This window comes from Anabrus simplex, chromosome 1 (genome assembly GCF_040414725.1).
Source record: "Anabrus simplex isolate iqAnaSimp1 chromosome 1, ASM4041472v1, whole genome shotgun sequence".
In the NCBI taxonomy this organism is placed as follows: domain Eukaryota; kingdom Metazoa; phylum Arthropoda; class Insecta; order Orthoptera; family Tettigoniidae; genus Anabrus; species Anabrus simplex.
The window spans coordinates 316,496,249-316,517,976 of record NC_090265.1 but is presented as its reverse complement, the minus strand read 5'-3'; the positions used below and the strand labels follow the sequence as shown (position 1 = coordinate 316,517,976).

The 21,728-nt window shown below is 39.9% G+C and overlaps 2 protein-coding genes across 2 annotated transcripts in view; one reads left to right on the top strand and one right to left on the bottom strand.

Annotated features, from left to right (window-relative positions):
* The window catches only part of RpS3A (ribosomal protein S3A), a 38,597-nt gene extending 27,375 nt beyond the window's left edge, over window positions 1-11,222 (bottom strand). The window contains exons 1-2 of the mRNA XM_067134823.2: window positions 11,076-11,222; window positions 10,568-10,671 (exon numbers count right to left, since the gene is read on the bottom strand). Of these exons, the coding sequence (XP_066990924.1) occupies window positions 10,568-10,671; window positions 11,076-11,137 (166 nt within the window). The 5' untranslated portion in view covers window positions 11,138-11,222. The remainder of the gene's footprint in view (window positions 1-10,567; window positions 10,672-11,075) is intronic.
* A 190-nt stretch (window positions 11,223-11,412) lies between these two features.
* LOC136856740 (transmembrane protein 185B) overlaps window positions 11,413-21,728 on the top strand; it is a 54,959-nt gene continuing 44,643 nt past the window's right edge. Inside the window, exons 1-2 of the mRNA XM_067134822.2 lie at window positions 11,413-11,576; window positions 11,670-11,846. Of these exons, the coding sequence (XP_066990923.1) occupies window positions 11,539-11,576; window positions 11,670-11,846 (215 nt within the window). The 5' untranslated portion in view covers window positions 11,413-11,538. The remainder of the gene's footprint in view (window positions 11,577-11,669; window positions 11,847-21,728) is intronic.

Genomic DNA, 21,728 nt, shown 5'->3' with positions numbered 1-21,728 from the left:
CTGGGGGTGATATAGCCACGAATATTAAATAAGTCAGTGTTGTCCAAAATAATAAATGGAGAGAAAAATATGAATTCTCATCGTTCATGCCAAATAATTTCATTATTTACAGCATACATGCCAGAGGTGAACACAAAGCCATGTCATGTTTGACTCGCATGTACTGGATCTCGGAGAGTTACAATAATTGAAAATCTTCCACCTTTTTGATACTTTTTATTTGCGTTTTAGCAAATTTTTATTTGTAAACAGTACATGTTTCGTTCTCACTTGGGAACATCTTCAGCTGCTGTTAAGCTTAGGTGAATCACTAAGTTTTTGAACACGTTATTTGCAAGTACATTGATTCTCTTAAAGACTACTAGAATACAAATTAAATTAAAATGATGTTAAAACAAATTTTTTAGACATAAATATAACACGGAAAAAGGAAGAGTTTGTCTTCAAGATACACAGAAAACCCACTTTTACTCCCATTACTTGCCTGCTGCCATTTCTTGATGGATACAGTACTTTTGTATCCATCTCTCAGCACAGGCCAGAGTAAAGTGTAGCTTCCACCGACATCCCAGTCTCATCCATGGCTGTGACAATATGGAAGCTGCTGGGGAATGGGTGGTGCTGAGTAATGACATTCAGAGCACGACTAGTGCATCTGAGTGTTATGAAAGGTGTTGCTCTTAGGGTCAGTCGTGCTGCAATAGCACTTTCTGACCCAGTGAGGAAAGCAATGGCAAACTACCGCACTCCTCGTCTTGCCCAGTACGCCTCATTTTGGTGCTGCCATTGGTTTTTGGGGTTTCCTTATAACCGCATAATAATAATAAAATAATAAGCAAAATAATCTGTAAATTCAAACAGAAATTACAAACTAATCTAACACCCGAAATAAAAAAGAAAGACAAATACGCCAAGTTCACGTTCAATAACCCCAACTTATATACAGTACCCAATTTGTTTAGAAAATATAAGATCGCGTATTCAACCAGCAATAATACAAAGCAAAAATTCATTAATTACAATAGTGGTACTTCCCTAGAGAAAAACAAACATTCTGAATCAGGAGTTTACAAATTGAAGTGCCATTAATGTGAAAAAACTCATGTCAGACAAACAGGGCGCAGTTTTACTGTAAGATACCTAGAGCATGTCAATGCTGAAAGACATAATAAAAATTCTGCTATGGCCAGCACATGAGTTCAACCGCACATCAGTTCACAACCATAGAGCAGGATTTAACTAATATTCCGTAAAATAAACAAAGGAGCTCTTCTAAATACATTAGAAAATCTATATATTTAGAACCAAAAAAAAAATCATGAACATAACCTGAATGAAACAATTGACAATAGAAACCCTATATGTGAAGGGATATTATCAACTCTTTAAACTTTAGGCAAAAGAAACAATACAGACAGTAAAAGGATAAATAAGACCGAGCCTCGGCCATTTTGTACATCCCCTCTCCCCACCCCTTCTAAAGCCGAAGCCGTGACAGTAAGCGACACGCCTCCTTCCCTCTCCGCAGCCTTGCCTCCCCGAAAGGAGGAGCAAACAACGGAACACACACACCATTACTCTACTAGACGTAAAGCAGCATCAAACTTCCCCCTCTAGGGTCACAGTAGAATTGGAGTCTAACAACACCATTTTATACATAAGTTATAATGCAAAGACACATGTTTTCATTACAAAAACAAATTCCTATTTCCTCATTTCATTTCAGAAATTGAGACGAAGCTCCCTTCACAAAAATTGACCAGCAATCAGCTTCAAAGTTCCGCATTAGGCTCAATCTAGGGCACTTTAAGCAAGCTCATAATAAATGACAGTTTACCTGGTAGGAGTGAAAGAAAAAACATTCAACAACAATTTGAACAGTGTCATGAAGCCAATCATTTTTAAAACCTTTTAACCGGAAGACAGACATTTTTAATGTAACATGGGGAAACTTTTAACAACTATTCCAATGAATAGATATAGTTTTTAAGCTGACCAACTATGTAATCATCCAGTCTCATTTCATTAGCCCATTAAACCCACATTGTTTTAACATCATTTTAATTTAATTTGTATTCTAGTAGTCTTTAAGAGAATCAACGTACTTGCAAATAACGTGTTCAAAAACTTAGCGATTCACCTAAGCTTAACAACAGCTGAAGATGTTCCCAAGTGAGAACGAAACATGAACCGTTTACAAATAAAAATTTGCTAAAAAGCAAATAAAAAGTATCAAAAAGGTGGAAGATTTTCAATTATTGTAACTCTCTGTGATTAGATTTTGATACGGAAAATGAAGCTGATTACTTGCAATGTACTGGATCTCGCACTTCTTTTCGCCAGTTATTGTATTGGAACAAACGTGGCAGCATTTCTGAGTTGACCTTGTGTATGCAATAAAATCCATCACACATCCAGTCTCAAATCGCAGATAAATGTCTGTTATGGTACACAAACCGACCATTACCATTTCACTTGAAGGTGTCGTCAAATGCTATTAGATGTATTCATTAGGGTACAAGAAAGGAGTAGTAGAGGTGCGAAATTGCTGGTTCGCTTTTTAGTATTGCCTGACGTAAACGACATTGAAGAGTACACTATGTGACCAGGAGAGCACATGGGCGACCACGTTTACTTGGCGATGGGGGTGATGTGATACGGTGTTAGGGAGAGATAGGGAATTAGTATCCGAAAACTAAGCCTGAATTTTTGCAACTGCGCATGTGCGACTAATTTAATTATTTAACATTGCACTGTGGACAAAAAAATGATCGTGACGTCATAAGCACGTCACACCACCCTCTGTTCTTCTATGGACAGCACACGTGATACACCTGCGAGAATGTGACGTAAGCTGGGCCACCAACATATTCTTGCGGAAGGACGGGGGCGTAATACTCATGGTCCTTATGAGCTTGGGTTCATCTAAATATATACAGTCGAAACTGATTAAGACGTCCCTCTCGAGCTCGTTTCCCTGGTTATTATGCCATTATTCCCAAGTCCCAGGACGGGTCCTATTAAATACATGCTAAAGAAACCTGGGTAGCACATTTATGTCACTCTTTAATACGTCCGTAACTCCCAACACAAGAAATTTAAATTAGTGTTTCCGGCCGCGTTACGCGCACGACGGGTCAGTGACAACTGGCCTGGGTAAGTATTTGGTAGAGAACTTAATTTCACGGCGCCGGAGAATGTTTGCGTGTCGGTCTACAGCTGCAGGGAGAGTCAGTCCCAAGCCAGTCTTGTTCTCTTTGCGTCTGACATGTTGGTGCTTAATTTTACGTTTGTGAGACCTCTTTCAGACGGTGCGGGTTCGAGCCGCTTCTGTGCTTAGCCACCTAGGCCTGAATTAAGAATGGATTGTTCAAAATATGCGGTTTCTGGGCCGATGACCTTAGATGTTAGCCCCCTTTAAACAACAAGCATCGTCAAATCATGCAGAGACGGAGAGTAACAGCGCATGGGAGAAATGTTTGAGCAAGCAGTCCGTGGCGAGTTGTGTCCCACGCCCATAGTTACTTGTTATTGTACATAAGTTTTTATGCATGTCATCATACACAGCGAATCAACCGTGCTCGCAACATGGATACGGTGATCTGTATCAGAACCCGGTAGTGTACCTATAAGAAAGTAGAAATGGGTTTAGATGATAAAAGTAGGCCCGCTCTCACCTATTTGTCATATTTATTTCTCATTTTCAATTTAAAAGTTTTTCGTGTGCTTTTCCTGTGTGATTTACAGCATTTATGGAACCCGAAATAGACATTAAGAACTTAATAAATTTAATGTCGGAAATATCAGTGGTCTCTTGTTTGGGAATGTGATATTTAGACTCTTTATTGAGAGAATAACCTCAAAATTGTACCCATCTCCTTCTCTAACGAAATGTGAAGGATACAGAGATGCCAACTTTCAAGAAAGGCAATTCTTAGTGATATTTAGACTCTTTATTGAGAGAATAACCTCAAAATTGTACCCATCTCCTTCTCTAACGAAATGTGAAGGACACAGAGATGCCAACTTTCAAGAAAGGAAATTCTTAATGCAGCCGCTGAGGCACCAGGAGGGGCGGTCGTAGACTTTTTCCGAGATCTTACTAACTTACTTATCATTGAAAGCTTGTAGTTCCTGTTTAGTAAACGTACACTGGTGACATGCTTTTTCTTTTGATATCATGTGCATCCTCTGCACTAACAGAGCACTTAGTTCGGAGTTCATATTAGCGCGGAATTCAGTCTCGCTCTTCTTCATCATGCGCATCTGAAAAATCGCGGCTAAACACACTACAAAACACGCGTGAATTATATTTTGAGGAACACAGTAAACAGGGCCATTCCTTCGAGTATTCCTCCCTAAATTTTTGAACTATTTTTGGTTTATTACTAGCGTCACTAGTCACAGTAATGTAATCACACGTATTTTCCTGCACAAGTAATCGCTTCATTATTTCAAATCTTTCGCATTTCGGAACAAACGATTACCATATATCCTATAAGAGCAATATATCTAAATTTGGCAACCAAAATCTGAATAAATACTTCAACAGTCACGCACACAGTATTCACAATTAAACGGAGTTTGACACCACTTTGCAGCCAAAACGACGACAAAAGAACTCTCATACTTGCATGGAAGTCTGATCATGTGACGAACAAAGACAACAACAACGCAAGATATTCCAGTTCACAAGCGCCTATATTTCTGGTGCTGAAAGAATACACTGCGTTCGGCGCATGAAAACTCGAAATATTCTTAATCGAGGGACAGGAAAGGGGTATAAATGATTACTGAGAAATCTTTTTGAACACTTTTCAACAAAAAAATCATAATTTGTGGTCCGTGATTCATAAAGGCGTAATTACGATGGGTAATTCATAATTATTACGATTGAATCGTAATAGTTGGCAGGAGCGTTTTACTCCTGCACCACGTAAAAGAGGCCTGAGTGACTCATCATCTAGGTATTCTGCATATGGCAGATCTTGTCATGGGATGAACCTCTTCCACTGTTGCCTGTCCTGCGCCAAGTTTTTCATGTCCGAATATTTATTTCCTTGGATATTGTTCAACATTTTGTATTTTTTCCTTCCCCTTCCTCGTTTGTCTTTCCCCATTCCTTCTTTCAGTAAACAGTCCCTCCTCAAACAATGTCCGATCCAGTTCATGTTCTCCTAACGACTTGCAACATACTTCGTTCTTCTCCAACTGTTCGTAATACCTCCTCATTCCTTACCCGGTCTTCCCATTTCACTCGTTCTATTCTCCTCCATACCCACATCTCTAGTGCCTCCAATCTTCTCTCATCTCCCTTTCTCAATGTCCAAGTTTCTGCGTCATACAGCGCTATGCTCTAAATATAACACATAACTAGTCTTTTCCTCAAATCTTTGTTTAGTGGTCCACAAAGTAATTTTAATTTTTTCTTAAAGCCTTCTGTTGCTATGGCAATTCTTTTCTTAATTTCTGTCGTGCAATACATATCATCTCTGATCATACTTCCCAAATACCTGAAGTCGCTGACTTGCTCTATTTCTTCTCCCCCTATACTAATACAACTTCTACCTTTTCCTCCAATTATCATTATTTGGTCTTCTTATTAATTTTCATTCCATATTCTTTGAGTTTCATGTTGAGTTTATCTAACGTTTCACATCTGCTTTCTCCCATCACAACCAATCATCTGTAAATCTTATACATTCTACTCTACCTCCAATACAAACTCCACTTTTTTCATATTCATTAAAACTTTCATGGATTATTTTTTCGAGATAGATGTTGAACAGGAACAGTGTTGGTGATAAAGAGCAGCCCTGTCTTACACCTCTTTCTAATTCAATTTCTTCACTCAACTCATCTCCTATCCTCACTCTTGCTCTCTGGTTTCAATACAAATTCTTTATTAGCCTTCTATCCCCCAATCAACTCCATGTATCTTCAGCATTGTCATCAATTTGTCCCATCTGACAGTCAAAAACCTTCAAGATTAAATACAGCATAAACCTTCCTGTTTTTCTCAATGTACCTCTCTCCTATCACCCTCAGAAGTCCAATGGCATCTGATGTTCTAACTCCTCTCCTGAAACCAAACTATTCTTCACCTATACAGTTATTCAGCTTTCCATATATCTTTCTGTTGAGTGTCCGCAGTAAGACTTTGGCTGCATGTGAAATTAGACTCAATGTCAGTCCTTCGGCCATTTTCCTGTCATGAATATTTGATTACATAATCCAATCAACTCCTTTCTTCCATCGATATTTAACTCTTTTAACAGTTTTAACAGTTCAACAGGAATCTTATCTATTCCCATTGCTTTTATATTTTCATCTCGTTCAGTGATGTTTCCCCTTTATCAGGTGCCTCAAGCATCACAGCATCACCCCATGTTACTCACAGCTGGCAGCCATTATGAATACAGAGCATGCTATTGCAGCCAGTATTGCCATCGATTTTCTTGGATCCATCTTCACGTCATAAAAATGATGCGAACTAAACAGCAGTGGAATGAACTCTAACAAACCTTAGTTAAAAATAAGAGTTTTGTCTGTACATTGCTCAGAATTTGAAAATAATGCTATTTCTGTATCGGTTATGCCCACAGTAACCAGGAAATGAACTTTTTACTTTTCCGTAATTTCTGTCTATGTATTATGTACACGCATCACTAGAAAACGGCCAAAAAGAATTTAATGAAAATCGGTATACAAAGTCGGGGAATAAGTCGCTACAATCTAGGCTGTAAATACTTTTATTCACGCTGATAGAAATGGTAGTTTAGGGGAAGGCCTAAAATTTCATTTTCAAATATTTATGTTCTTAGTAGTCCTATCTTCATAAAAATTGGTACGCAAAGTCGAGGAATACGTCGCTACAATCTAGCATATGAATAATTTTATTCGCACAGAGTGAAATGGTAGTTTAGGGGAAGGCCTAAAGTAATTCTCAAATATTTATATTATTAGTTGTCGTATCGATAAATACTACATAACCAATGCTATAGAGAATTAAATTTCCGACCATTAATGTCATACATTTTTACCGTACCGGCTAGGATAACACAGATATTCATGAATTTGTATTTTTATTGGTAAGTCCATATCAACGCCGAGCCACGAGAAAATGGGTTAATAGAATTTATTGAAAATCGGTATATAGAGTCAGGCGAAAGGAAACTACAGTCTAAGCTGTAAACAACTTTATTCATCCTGGATGAAATTGTAGTTTAGGGGAAGGAGCCTAAAATGTAATTTATAAGTGCAGTACCAATGTTATTGGTCCCATCGAAAAGTACTATCTAAAAAAGTTATAGAGAATACAATTTCCGATCATTTATCTCTTATTCAGTTTTACTGTACCGACTATGATAAGAGTGGTATTTCAGAGTCGGAAGGAAACCAAATGGAAGGCCAATAATACCGAACAATGACATTACATCGACCATTGTTTATTGTGATGCTCTTCGTCTCTTATGCTGCCTCTCAACTCCAATACTGCTGCGTATCGAGTATAACAGCCTGACTGAATATTGGCGGGAAACAGCCAGGGAGTTAGAAAACTTTCTTCTTTAGCATGCCATTCCTCTGGTTCATACATTTTCTTATACAGTTGGTAGGTAACAAGCTGGTTCAGCTATTCGATCCCTAGTCTGACGCGCTGTTTTGAATAAGCAATGTGCATACTTAAGGCAGAGCCTCACTTAGTAGTAGTATGGCCTGGTCTAGAAAAACAATTTAGGCCTTTTCTAAATTATAGCACCACAATATTCACTAAATAACTCAAGACTCAACTCTGAAAACAGCGGTTTCTTAAGAAAAGCTTCTTTCTCTTCACTTCAAGTCAGATAGATTTTTCCGCCGCCAGTGTAGTGAACCGATATTTTCCGTCTCATCGGGTACTCCTAGGAAACAGAATAGTAATTGGGGATAGTTTTTGCCCTGGGAGCCTCCACTATTTTCCCTCTCCCCACCGAAGAGTGTTCACGGATCACAGCTGGCTGCGGTTTGGTCATTCCAGAAAAATTTATAAGTGTAACATAGGGAAAATCACTTTTTCACGTATGAAAACGCTTCGCCAAGTACGCAACGCAAATTTCCGCCTGTTATGTAGTATGTTCGTGATTTTATCGTGTTAGCCAATACCGGCAATACGGCTGCCATGTTTTTTTTATATTACGGTCTGAGGATTGGAGTCAGTCTTGGCACTAGTAGCGCTGAGAGGGAGCGCCGAGAGGAATGACAATACTGCCAACTGTTGCTTGGGGTTTTACAACTACCATATGGCCTTTTTTCTTGTCGTGCGGACAGTATGTGCTGCAGCGATAGAAAAGAGCCTCTCGAACTGTTCTCATGACAGATTGGCCTCGAGGTGCGAAAATACCTTAAACCTAATAAATGACCATTTCGAGCGCCGTGACCCTTATAAACTTCCCTGGCCGCTTCATAATGCTTTTCTTCGGCAATGGTTGGTAACAAATTCTCAGCCTCATCCTAGGTGTCAGTGACGTCATCCTTACGCGAACCAATCACCGTTATAAGCAATGGAGTATGATGTCTAAAAAAGTATTTTTGGTTATAAAAGTAAATGTACTACTAGGGGCGGTCAGAATGGTCCGTGGCAAACATACTGAACGCATCTCCCTTCCACGATCATTTTAAGGTAAGCTTGGAAGCATTTAAATTAACATTCTATGTAACAACCCTTGAGTATCGGTTACTATATTTTTACCTTAATTCACTTACCCTCCACCAAAAGACAGCCCTCAAACTAAGTCGAAACTGCAAAAGTTCAGAACAGCTTACATCTTCCAGCGCCACGCATTCAGGCGATTGCACTGTCATTTGTTTCTCTCTTGCTCGCTTCTCGCAAAGGACTTGAACGTGCGGTGGAAAGAGCTGCCAACTGTTCACATAAAGAACTAGTCCTAGCGCAGCGGCACTGCGCTATTTTTATTTACGAATCTCGTTAACACAGTGGCACCATTTTTATTTACGAATCTCGTTACAGTAGGTTAGTGACCAAGCCATTGGTCTGGATTAGTTAGACCATTAGTCATTGGCAAAGCCATCGGTCTCGATCAAACAAAGGGGGTCTAGGTGCGTAAACCCCCAGGTTAGAAGCCGCAAAGCGGCCCTAGGCCTCTAGTATCCCGCGTGACACGTCCATTGGTCTGGATTGGTTAGACCATTGGTCAGTGGCAAAGCCATTGGTCTGGATCAAGGAAGGGGGGTCTGGGGGCGTAAGCCCCCAGGTTAGAAGCCACAAAGTGGCTCTAGGCCTCTAGTATCCCACGTGGCACCTCCATTGGTCTGGATTGGTTAGGGTAGGTCAGTGACAAAGCCATTGGTCTGGTAACACGAGGGTGCAAGAGTTTTTTAAAGCTGCGCATGCTGTACCCTCCCGTACATTAAGGTGAATTAAATAGAATTCTTTCTTTACAGATTGCATTCACCTGTGTAATTGTGCAGTTGTGTATTTCTTGTGCGCGGTTTGGTAACAGAATTCACTTACTTTATTGCTAGGAGTGACGTCATACCCCATAGTGTCTCACCCAAATGGAAATTCTGGTACGTACTTAGGAGATGGGACTATGGTGGACAGGTTGACACCCATAAAGAAACAACAAAGCAGGATACGCCCAAAGCAAAGCCCAAAATTGCAACAGGGCTCCTTTAAATTAAAACGCAATCTGCTTCGTTTGGCTTTAGGAGCTGAAGAGTTCCGAGAGTGTAAATTTAAATTTCACTCAGAAAAAAGTACCAGTATCAATCGCGCACCAGCAGGATGCACAACCAATACGTTTCAGTAGCATCCAACCCACTTCCACAATTTTTTTGCTATTGCTTTACGTCGCACCGACACATAGGTCTTATTCACAATTAAGTATTTATTTTCCACCTAGTCGATACAATGATTGCTTAAGGCAATTTTTAATGGTCAAAAGTGGTACGTTTCGTATATTATCAACATCTTCAGCCACATAACACTGTTTAGATGAAAAATATATAAAATTGACAAAGTAATGCTTTAGAGGAAGTGTCCTTAAAATTAACATAAGATTGACAAGATTAAAACAAACAAATAACTCAAGAGAAAATATATAATTATTTCTACAATAGAAAGCAGTCGTCAAGGAAACACTTGTACAATATTCCATAGAGAAATTGTCCTAATAAATATTCTTTTCTTAATAATTCATGAAAAAAGATCAGTTTATAAATTAAAAATTATACAATTTATAAGTAATTATCGAAATGATACGGACCATGAAGCTGATTTTATGTAAACATAGGTCTTATGGCGACCATGGGAGAGGAAATGCCTAGGAATGGGAAGGAAGCGGCCGTGGCCTTAAGGTACGGCCCCAGCATTTGCCTGGTGTGAAAATGGGAAACCACGGAAAACCATCTTCAGGGCTGCAGACAGTGGGATTCAAACCCACTATCTCCCGAATGCGAGCTCACAGCTGCGCGCTCCTAACCCAACTCATCCGGTACTTCCACAAAATAATATGATGAGGTACACGGAGAAAATGAAAATTAAAGATATAGACAAACTGTAACTTACTAGTTCCCTGTGTCCTGTTCACGAGCGTCTTCCCGATCTGCCGGGTTTGAAACATGGATGGTGCTTTGACATCGTACCAATCCTTCCTTGTGAAAGGATCAACTCTAAAACAGAAGAACAAATAGTAAATACTATTTACAACAAAGATTCCCCAGAATACAAAAAAGTTCTGTAAAGCTTGTGTTCCATTACAGGGAAACCACTACTTTTTAACGTTCCTGAACATATTGCAACTAAATTACAGAATACACATCACACTGCATAACTAAACCATAAAAGCAGACATATATATAACTCGGTATAACACAGCACCATAATGATCTATGTGCTAAACATAATTATATAGAAGACACTATACAACCACAAATCCTACACCATCTCCATGTGACACAGTGTCTGTTCTACCTAATGATATCATAAACATCTCATCAATTTTAATAAATCTCGATAATAAGAAAAACTCTACTCATAATATAGAAGTCATTTTTCATGGAACAATCCTACTTACATCTTCTTCTTGACACCTTTTTTCCCACCTTTCGACAGACCCTTATTTTTACCTACAGCCATATTTGCCAAAACGTATACAAGGAACAAGGAATCTTTACAGCAAAGAGGAAGTGACGAATAACTCTTGCTACAGGAAGCACTCAGAATATTAATAACGATCCATGGAATAAAAGATAGCGAATAATGTTGCCAACCTTGTCCGAGTATCATTGACAGCTGAACAGCTGATATCTGTGTGTACCATAACAACACTCACGCTATCTGTAAATTTACATTCGAAAATGAGAATTAGTGAGTTCTTCGTTGTGATCACTTTGGTTGTGATTCAGCTGACATGTAAAAAATCAAAACAAAGTGCTTTTTGTTTATATTGCCTTCCCGAATTGTCGGAAACCTGAATTTTCTGTGTTAATCATGCGATAACATTCAGTGTTCATAATAAAATTATACAGTCTGTGAATATGAATTTGCAAACATTATTTCAGGATTTTAATCCGAGGTACGGTATGTGTTTTCATTGTTTGTGAAGATAGTAATAGCATGTCTCAGACGAACACAGATGTTATTTTAGACTATTTTTCTTTGTTTCCAGCAAATTCCTAGTTCATGTATGTTTAATGATCTTCACGGCATTGTTCGCTTTGCGGTTGGATGGTACTGTACATTGGAGCTTTTGGACAGTATTTATTCCAATATGGTTTTGGAAGTTTATGGTGATTACTGGAGCAACTGTTGGAAGTTATGTATGGTGGAGATATCCTCATTTTAGGTTAGTATGTTATTTTTGGCAACTTTTTCGAAGGACATAATTCCATATTTATCTTAACATAAGTTCTCTTAGTTTGCATAGGTTATAGGCATATGGTCATTTTCTTTTTACAAAACTCCCTATCCTTTTAGTTTCTTTTCCTTTGTTACTATACCTTGCAGTATGTATTGTCTCCCACAAAGGGACTTAATACATTTGATAAATTTCATTGTCTCCAAAAAGAGATTGATTATGGCATTTTGGTTGACATTTCACCAAGACGAAAAGTCGTCTTAGTTTTAATTACAGTGTTGATGGGGTGATAGTACCTAATGCGGATTATTGTAACTACTTCGATGATATATAAGGAAAGATCTTCATTGGGGTGGTGGTGGTGATTATTGTTTTAAGAGGAAGTACAAGTAGGCAACCATCCTCTATATAACAGTAATCAGAGAGAAAAAATGGATTGGATCCGGCACTTCAAAAAATGAAGGTATTGGCCAAAGAAAGGAAAGGGCCACAAAGGGGGTGAAAATAAAAGACTCCCTAGGCCTCGAGTGCTCAAATGCCGTTGGGGTTGGAAAAGAGCAAAAGTTGACCAAGGGAGGACCGATAGGATAGATTAAAGTGAGGAGCCTGGCACAAGTAAGTGGAAGCAATGCCAGGACTCAGCTAAGGACGCCATAATCACCAACCCATGCTCCAAAATTCAGTAAGAATTAGTGTCCACAGAGCTTCCCTCACAACTAGAGGGTTTTTTTTTTTTACATTGTTGAAATTGATCACCCATCAAAGACTAATTTTGAAGTTTATAAAACTACTGGTATAAAATAATAATAATAATAATGACGTGTGGCCTCCGGAGAGGCCTGGTGCAGGTCTTGTGAGTTGACACCGTGTAAGCGACCTGCGTGTCTGTGAGAATGGGGCCCTACCTATGATGAATTGTAGTGATGAAAATGGCACAAACGGCCAGCCCCCAAGTCATAGGAATTAACGAATGAAAGTTAAAATCCCCGACCCGGCCGGGAATCAAACGTGGGACCCATTGGACCAAAGGCCAGCACATGAACCATTTAGCCATAGAGCCAGACATTCTACCAGTAATGTTAACCGACTTTAAAACCTAAGTTATTTAATACCCAACTAAAAAGTCTCCTAGTTTTATGTCAATCATTGAATCTACATCATACTCGTACATTGTTGCTTCTTATAGAAAAAGTAAAATAAATCAGAGGTAACTAGGAACAATGATTTTATTTATTTATTTATTTTTCATATGGCTTTTAGTGCAGGGAGTGTGATGACATGTTTGCCTCACCTGGTGCTGGTCTTTTAATGTGACGCCCATGGGAAACCGGCATGCCTGGATGTGGGAATGATGACAGTGAGGTAGGGAGGGGGTGAACCTGGTATCACCACATAGCCTACTCCTGTCAAATAACACCAAAGGGTCTGCTCAAGTTTTATCTTCTCCATCCAATGGATGAATCACTGTCAACATCATCATATTCCCTCCATATGAACACTGCAAGGTGATGTGGAATTGAATCCAGGTTTTTGGCATGAAATTTAATGATTAGAAAGTATATTTCACCACCTCTCTTACCCTGCCAGCCAACATTCTGTGGTGGTGAAATAGTTTTCCACCAACACCACCATCACCACCATCATCATCATCATTATCATCATCATCAATGTCCCAATGTGGTTAACAAGCCTCCTCCACTTCTTTCTGTCCTTCCACTTTTCCTGCTCCATTACTTCCACCACATCCAGTCCAGCTACTCTAATGTACTTCCAAATTTGGTCAATCCACCTTCTTCTCGGTCTTCCAACTAGCGAGTTCCACCAACGGGAGTCGAATTAGCTAACAATGGTGTCAGGTTATATAGACTTGATATTGTAACAGTCATGGCCACCACTGTGAGTGAAACAATCAATCAATCAATACTGATCTGCATTTAGGGCAGTCGCCCAGGTGGCAGATTCCCTATTTGTTGTTTTCCTAGCCTTTTCCTAAATGATTTCAAAGAAATTGGAAATTTATTGAACATCTCTCTTGGTAAGTTATTCCAATCCCTAACTCCCCTTCCTATAAATGAATATTTGCCCCAGTTTGTCCTCTTGAATTCCAACTTTATCTTCATATTGTGATCTTTCCTACCTTTGTAAACGCCATTCAAACTTATTCGCCTACTAATGTCATTCCACGCCATCTCTCCGCTGACAGCCCGGAACATACCACTTACATGTTATAAACCTCATTTTAGGTCCGTATTGAAAATGTTTTAACAGTTCAACAATAATAAAGGTGTTTTAATTTATTCCACCTATTCAATACTTATATTGAATATAAGTATTGAATAGGTGGAATAAATTAAAACACCTTTATTATTGTTGAACTGTTACATACCACTTAGTCGAGCAGCTCTTCTTCTTTCTCTCAATTCTTCCCAACCCAAACATTGCAACATTTTTGTAACGCTACTCTTTTGTCGGAAATCGCCCAAAACAAATCGAGCTGCTTTTCTTTGGATTTTTTCCAGTTCTTGAATCAGGTAATCCTGGTGAGGGTCCCATACACTGGAACCATACTCTAGTTGGGGTCTTACCAGAGACTTATATGCCCTCTCCTTTACATCCTTACTACAACCCCTAAACACCCTCATAACCATGTGCAGAGATCTGTACCCTTTATTTACAATCCCATTTATGTGATTACCCCAATGAAGATCTTTCCTTATATTAACACCTAGATACTTACAATGATCCCCAAAAGGAACTTTAACCCCATCAACGCAGTAATTAAAACTGAGAGGACTTTTCCTACTTGTGAAACTCACAACCTGACTTTTAACCCCGTTTATCAACATACCATTGCCTGCTGTCCATCTCACAACATTTTCGAGGATGAGGACATAAAGGATATAGAGTAGATTAGAAAATTATTATATTCAGTGATTTACATACATTTTGTTTCTTGGGCTAAAATTCTACTGAAAGATTCTGGATATGTGCAGAATATCTTCTTCTGTTATTGGAGCCATGGGCTATGTCAGTTGTTTAATTGAAAAATAGACAGAGCTTACAACACAGTAGGTAACTGATTCCAAGGAATGGCAACACTTCATGGTTTGGTTTTAGTAGTAACAGCTCAGAACGTGATCAGTCTGAGGCACACATTCACTAAGAAGAGGAAAAATTTCAATCCAAATGAATACAGCATAAGTTACCAGGATTCAGTTCTCTTGCAAAGAAAATGTTTTGACCTAGAAAACTGCCATGAAGTGTGCTTGTGCTGATGTTGCTGTTGCTGATTGTTGTTTTAAAAAAGAATCTACTGTAGGTCATTGGCCCATTATGTGCTTGTAATGAAATGGCTTATGGCTTGTAGTGCAGGGAGTGTCCGAGGACATGTTCGGGTCGCAGTTGCAGGTCTTTTGATTTTACGCCGGTAGGCGACCTGCAGTCGTGATGAGGATGCAAGACGATACATAGGCCTACACTAGCCTTGCGTCTTGGGTGGTGTGCCAAGTCCCAACTGACGAGCCTAACTTAGCACACGAGGGCGAAACGCAGGCAACCAAGAATGAGTTAGCTGGAAAATTTATAATGTCCAATAACGGACCATTATATTGGTATTATAAATTTACTCAGGACAAATATTTTAGGTTCCCTATGGGAATCAACATCTACATCATTTGATGGCCAAGCAGGCATCTATTTTTGGAAATTGAGACATAGCTCTCACAGTGCATTGGCACTGCTGGTGGCTTCAAATAGCCTATGCAGTGGCCTCCACGGTACTTCCTGTCGGTACCGCTAGATGTCGCTGCAATCAAGTCCAAGAAGAGCAAGTAATTCAAGTCTCAACCAGCAGGTGGAAGAAGTAGAAGAAGAAATACATAACGTTGAATTTTCAAATTCAAATTCAAACCAGGTGGCAACAATGAGTAATTCACCACCACCGTTATTGCCTAACGGCTCAGAAAAAATGGAATCGGAAACTACGAAAATGGCACGTCGCAGGGAAAATACTTCATCGCCCTCACCAACATCAGAACGGAAAAGACGGTGCAACTTAAATTCATCATTCGACTCAGAGACGCTGACATCAGGGTCAACCTACACTTCGCCGAGCTCAGTGGTACAAAACTTGACCCCACTGGGCTCTCCAGGCTCCGGCATCCGACCACTAAGAGTGGAAATAGAAGAAGAAGCCAACATCATAGCGCCTTTCCATATGCCTCAGAGATCGCCGCAGCGAACCCTGGACTTCATACCAACCAACGTAAGGAGCTACGCCCAAGCGGCTAAGAACCCTGCGCTGGCACCTTCCATCAGGCAAAGAAGTGTTGTGACCACGGTGCCCCTGCCACCACCAAACTTCTACGTCGTAAAACTAATGCATATCGACCTAGACAAGGCCAACACACGAGCCTTATACGAGATCATCACAAGGTTCACCCCTAACCATGCCAGCTATGAAATGGAAATACAGAGAACACGGGACGGCTATTTCGATATTAAAACATCGAAGCCATTTTATCACCATCTAACTACAGCCATTGGAGTGCATCAATTCGGAAAGCACGCGAGGGCAGCTAACATCACTCAACAGGCTCCAACCAGGCGAGCGCCTCCCTCTCGCCCCTCACCTATCCTATCAGTGGTGGCCTACCAAGTGGAACGGGACTGGACGGAGGATGAGATCGCCGCCCAGCTGCAGCAAGAGGGTCATCAGATCTATAAAGTCATCAGGATCCGAAACAACCAAGGCCCAACTTCCCTGATCCGGATACTATCCAGGGACATCAACACGCTGGATGGCCTACTGCGGGACGGCGCCGTCATCTACCGTCGCAGGCATCGAGTGGAGCCCTCAAGATCCTCACCGCCCCAGAAGATCAGGTGTGATCGTTGCCAGAGGTACGACCACGCACCAGGCACCCCTTGCGTGCACCCCGAGGTATGTGCTATTTGTGGACAGGAGCATCCCACTCAAAATTGTAGTAATAAGTCATCTCCGAAATGTGTGAATTGTAACCTCCCCCACCCAACTTTCTCCTACAAGTGTAAAGCTCGCCCAGCTCCAGACCCAACCCAACCAGAATCAGTAGTTCCAGTTATCTCCCAAGATCTCCCCACCCCCGCTCCCTCATCCAACCTCCCCACCCCCAGTACTGAGAACATCATACGATTCATAAGTATGGTGTTACAGAACGTCCTTCCCTTTAACCGCCCCCATATCCTATCCCAAGTCCAGCTAGCAGCGCGACTGGTGTTTAACACTCGCGTGGATATAGTGTACTCCGGGAATAAGATGCACTATGCATTTTTTCCCTTGAACACTGTCCCAATAATTAATTAATGGTCAAATTATACTATACTGATATCGGCTCTCTAAACACCAGCCGTGCTGTACTGGACAACTCCCTCTCGCTGTACGACCCGGATATTTTCATCTTAAATGAAACATTTCTAACTCCAAAACAAAGCCCACACTTTAAGATATTCCATCTCCACAGACCAGGACAAGCTCGTGGAGGAGTAGCCATAGGAATCAGGAAACATATAACAACTAAATCTTTCTCTTATAATTTTGCGAATAACTTTTCAGAATACCTAATAATAGAAACATATCTTCCAAACAATACCACTATAGCAATAGTAACAATGTACCTTACACCCAGATCACCTCCACCAGTAGATTTCATTAAATACATAGACTCAACTTTTCATAATTACATATTTATAGCCGACATTAATATTAATTCTTATAATGTAACACAATCTAATGACTTTAATACAGTAATTTCGCAAATCCAGGGAGTACAGATTCCCTTCCCCTTCCACACCCGTCCTATTTCCAACTCCACCCCCCGACATGCTCATCTTATCGCCCTCACTCTCCACTAACCCAGTAATAGAAAAAGGACTATGTATAGATTCTGACCACGCACCAGCGATAATCACCATCCCAAACATATCCTACACATTACGTAACCAATATTCCCGCCCTCCTCCCACCAGACGTTATTTTCAAACCGACTGGCAACAATACCGCCAAACAATAACAGAACTGCTCCAGCACTCCCCCCACCTACCTCAATCCCAAACCTACAGGCACTAATCAGCCTAGTAGAGCAAGTAATAATAACAGCTGACCAAAGACACATTCCGAGACATTCCTATCATCCTACCAAACCCCCAATCCCCCCCAAAGCACTATCATTACTAAAACTAGCCCACGAACTGTACAACTCCTACTTACGTACTCGCGACAATACGACTTTACGAGAGCACAGAAGAACACTAAGACATGCACGTTCGTACATCAAAGCAATAAAACAAAAACTATGGACTACTGCATGTTCAGAATTATCTGATATGCACGACTCTAACAAATTCTGGACTACATTTCGAAGACTAACTAAAACACATAAATCACGACCCACCTATCCTATACACGTCGCTCCTAACCCTCCTACTACAGATAAAGAAAAAGCAGACGTTTTTGCCGACCATTACTCTCAAGTCTTCTCTCCCCCACAAATACCACAATACAGACATCCAGAAGAACCTACAATAATACAGCATAATAACCCAGATCTCACTCATCTCAAACCCTCCTTCAATCACTTTCGAGAAGTAGACTATAACCATCCACTTAACGCTCCAATCACACCCCAAGAAATACAAAACTTTCTACGTTACAAACGTAACACCGCTCCCGGCCCAGATAACATCTCCTATCACCACATAAAAGAAGCCCCACTCATCCTAATTAACATACTCTGCTCGATCTATAACACTATGTTATATACCGGTGTTTTTCCTGAACACTGGGGTAAATCTATCATATTATTATTCCCGAAACCTAACAAGCTTCCGTCTGACATTCACTCCTATAGACCAATATCACTCCTCACAGTACTCAGTAAAATATTTGAAGGAATATTATATAAAAGAATGTCGAGATACCTACATTCTCTCAACCTCCTTCCAACCTCCCAAGCTGGCTTCCGACCACATTTTTCCACCCAAGACCACCTTTTCCACATCACATCCTCCGTAAACACCTATATTAAAACCAGTAAACCAGCCGCCCTAATATGCCTTGATGTTAACAAAGCTTTCGACTCTGTCTGGCACGAAGGACTTATATTCAAAATTAGCCACCTCCCTCTCCCCACCACCATCATAAGACTAATATTTAATTATCTCAAAACTAGGAAAGCCGTAATTAACATAAACGGAACCCACTCGTATACCTTCCCCATAACCTCAGGTCTTGCTCAAGGCTCCCCACTCTCTCCTTTCCTTTATATACTATACACATACAACGTACTGCACCCATCACCACCATTACGACTCTACCAATATGCTGATGACCTTGCAATCCTAGCCTTCAGCCCTACCTTCACATCCCTCAACAACAGGCTACAGAAATACTTAAACACCCTCGAAACCTGGCTAAACCACTGGCACATCTCCATCAACCCCACCAAAACCCAATTCATAGTTTTCCGAAATAAATCCCGTCTCTGCCCTGCACGCCACAAAGTCCACATAACAATGTACAATACACCCTTTGTTGAAACTAACAGACTAACGTACCTAGGAATTAAATTTCAAAATAACCTGCAATGGAACCATCACCTAGATGACATCCACAGGAAAGCTTTAAGCCGTTTTCGAGCACTCAGATCCCTAACAGGTTTCACTTGGGGACTTAAACCCACCCAGATAATTTACGTTTATAAGACTTTCATCCGACCATTAATAACCTACGCCTCCCTGACATGGATTACTGCCCACCCAACTGAATACGTTAAACTTAATCGACTCGACCGTCACGCCATACGTATAGCTCACTACCTACAGACACACCCTCTGCCAATTTCACCCCCTACTATACCTTCCCAGAAATAACATCATACCTACATAAACTACGCCTCCAATATTTGACAAGAGGCACACTCCATAACAACCCTATAATTAAAGAAGCCCTACCACTGTCACCTCTAGCCACCGCAATTCTAAACGACAACCGCACTCCAGAAAATTCTCATATTTTCCCACCTCCCATCACCTAACTTCCACCACCTTCCCACTGTCACCGCCACAAAGTCTCAACAATAGCATATCATAATTGAAAGGATGCTCCTGACCACGGTGACACATCACCAGAATAGTGTACCGGCCAACTCAGGCACCAAAAGTGCTGTCACAGATAACAAGTGAAAGTGAAGTGAAGTGAAATCTCTGGTAATCCCAAAGATAGTGAAAAATTTCAGTGAATTTACCGTATGAGTGTTCAAATTGTATACGTGAAAATGAATAATATCACAATCACCAATATTATTACTAAAAGATTATTACTATTATTATTGCTTTTCAAAATATTATTATTATTATTATTATTATTATTATTATTATCATATTATGGCTATTAATCAAAATTATCACTACTTCCCTGGACAGCAATAATAATATCTAAACGGACAACATAAACATTTGGTTAACATAATTATCATTATCATTATTAAATTACTGTCATTATTATTACTATTTATTTACTAAATATTTTATTTCCATCCTATGCAAAGATATGAATTCAAAATATAAACCGCCACAAGACGAGACCAAACCATCAATGAACACATACTTACTACTACCGCATTGTTGACAACACTGACTGACCCACTAACACAGTGACCACTACGACTATGAATGACATTCCAAACAAACATGTGACTAGTAGTACTACCACAGATGTTTATAAACAAACAAATAACACCAAGACAAGACAGACCGTACCCCGCAAAAGACGTACTAAATAGTATAAACCACTGTATAAATAAATATTAAATATGTAACTTCTGAAATACAAAGTGTATCGTATCACCAAATACATATGTTACAAATAAAAAGCAAAATGGACCTAAAAACTATAGCCAATCAAGAGGCTCCACGAAACAAGAAATTTACCTTTAAAAATTGTGTAAAATATATAACTTGTGCTAAATATATAATTATTGTAAATTGATACATATGTAGTGAATACGATCAGCAAGAAGGACTTAAAGACTCTAACCAAAGAAGAAGCTCAATGAAACAATTACCAAATGTAAATATATGTAAATATATGTAAATATAAATGTACAAAGAAGGAATTCAATAAACGGGATCTAGCGGGGGAAGACTATGGGGGGGTGTGGTGCGGGTCCTCTCCGTGGGATGGTTCCCCTTGGTGGTCCGGCGACGTCTGCGCCAAATCAACAATATAAATGACGTATGCACAACACATACAATCACGTTTAAAGCCATAATATCAAAAATCAACAATCAAAGGCCAAAGAGCTACTAGTTTAGCTGACGGCCCGCCTGTCAAAGGACAGGAATGAAATAACCTCAGCAGCAGCAGCAACCTCCACGGTATGCACTAGCCTTGCGTCTTGGGTGGTGTGCCAAGTCCCAACTGACGAGCCTAACTTAGCACACGAGGGCGAAACGCAGGCAACCAAGAATGAGTTAGCTGGAAAATTTATAATGTCCAATAACGGACCATTATATTGGTATTATTAACTATCTCCCTTACGACTGTCGCATTTTTGATCTTCTGAAGAAAACTCTAAAGAATAAGCATTTCACCATCAATCAACTGGTTCCTGATAATGTAGAAGACTGATTCAACCAGTATCCTTCCAGGTGCCTGAATGTGACTAGTAGTACTACCACAGATGTTTATAAACAAACAAATAACACCAAGACAAGACAGACCGTACCCCGCAAAAGACGTACTAAATAGTATAAACCACTGTATAAATAAATATTAAATATGTAACTTCTGAAATACAAAGTGTATCGTATCACCAAATACATATGTTGGAG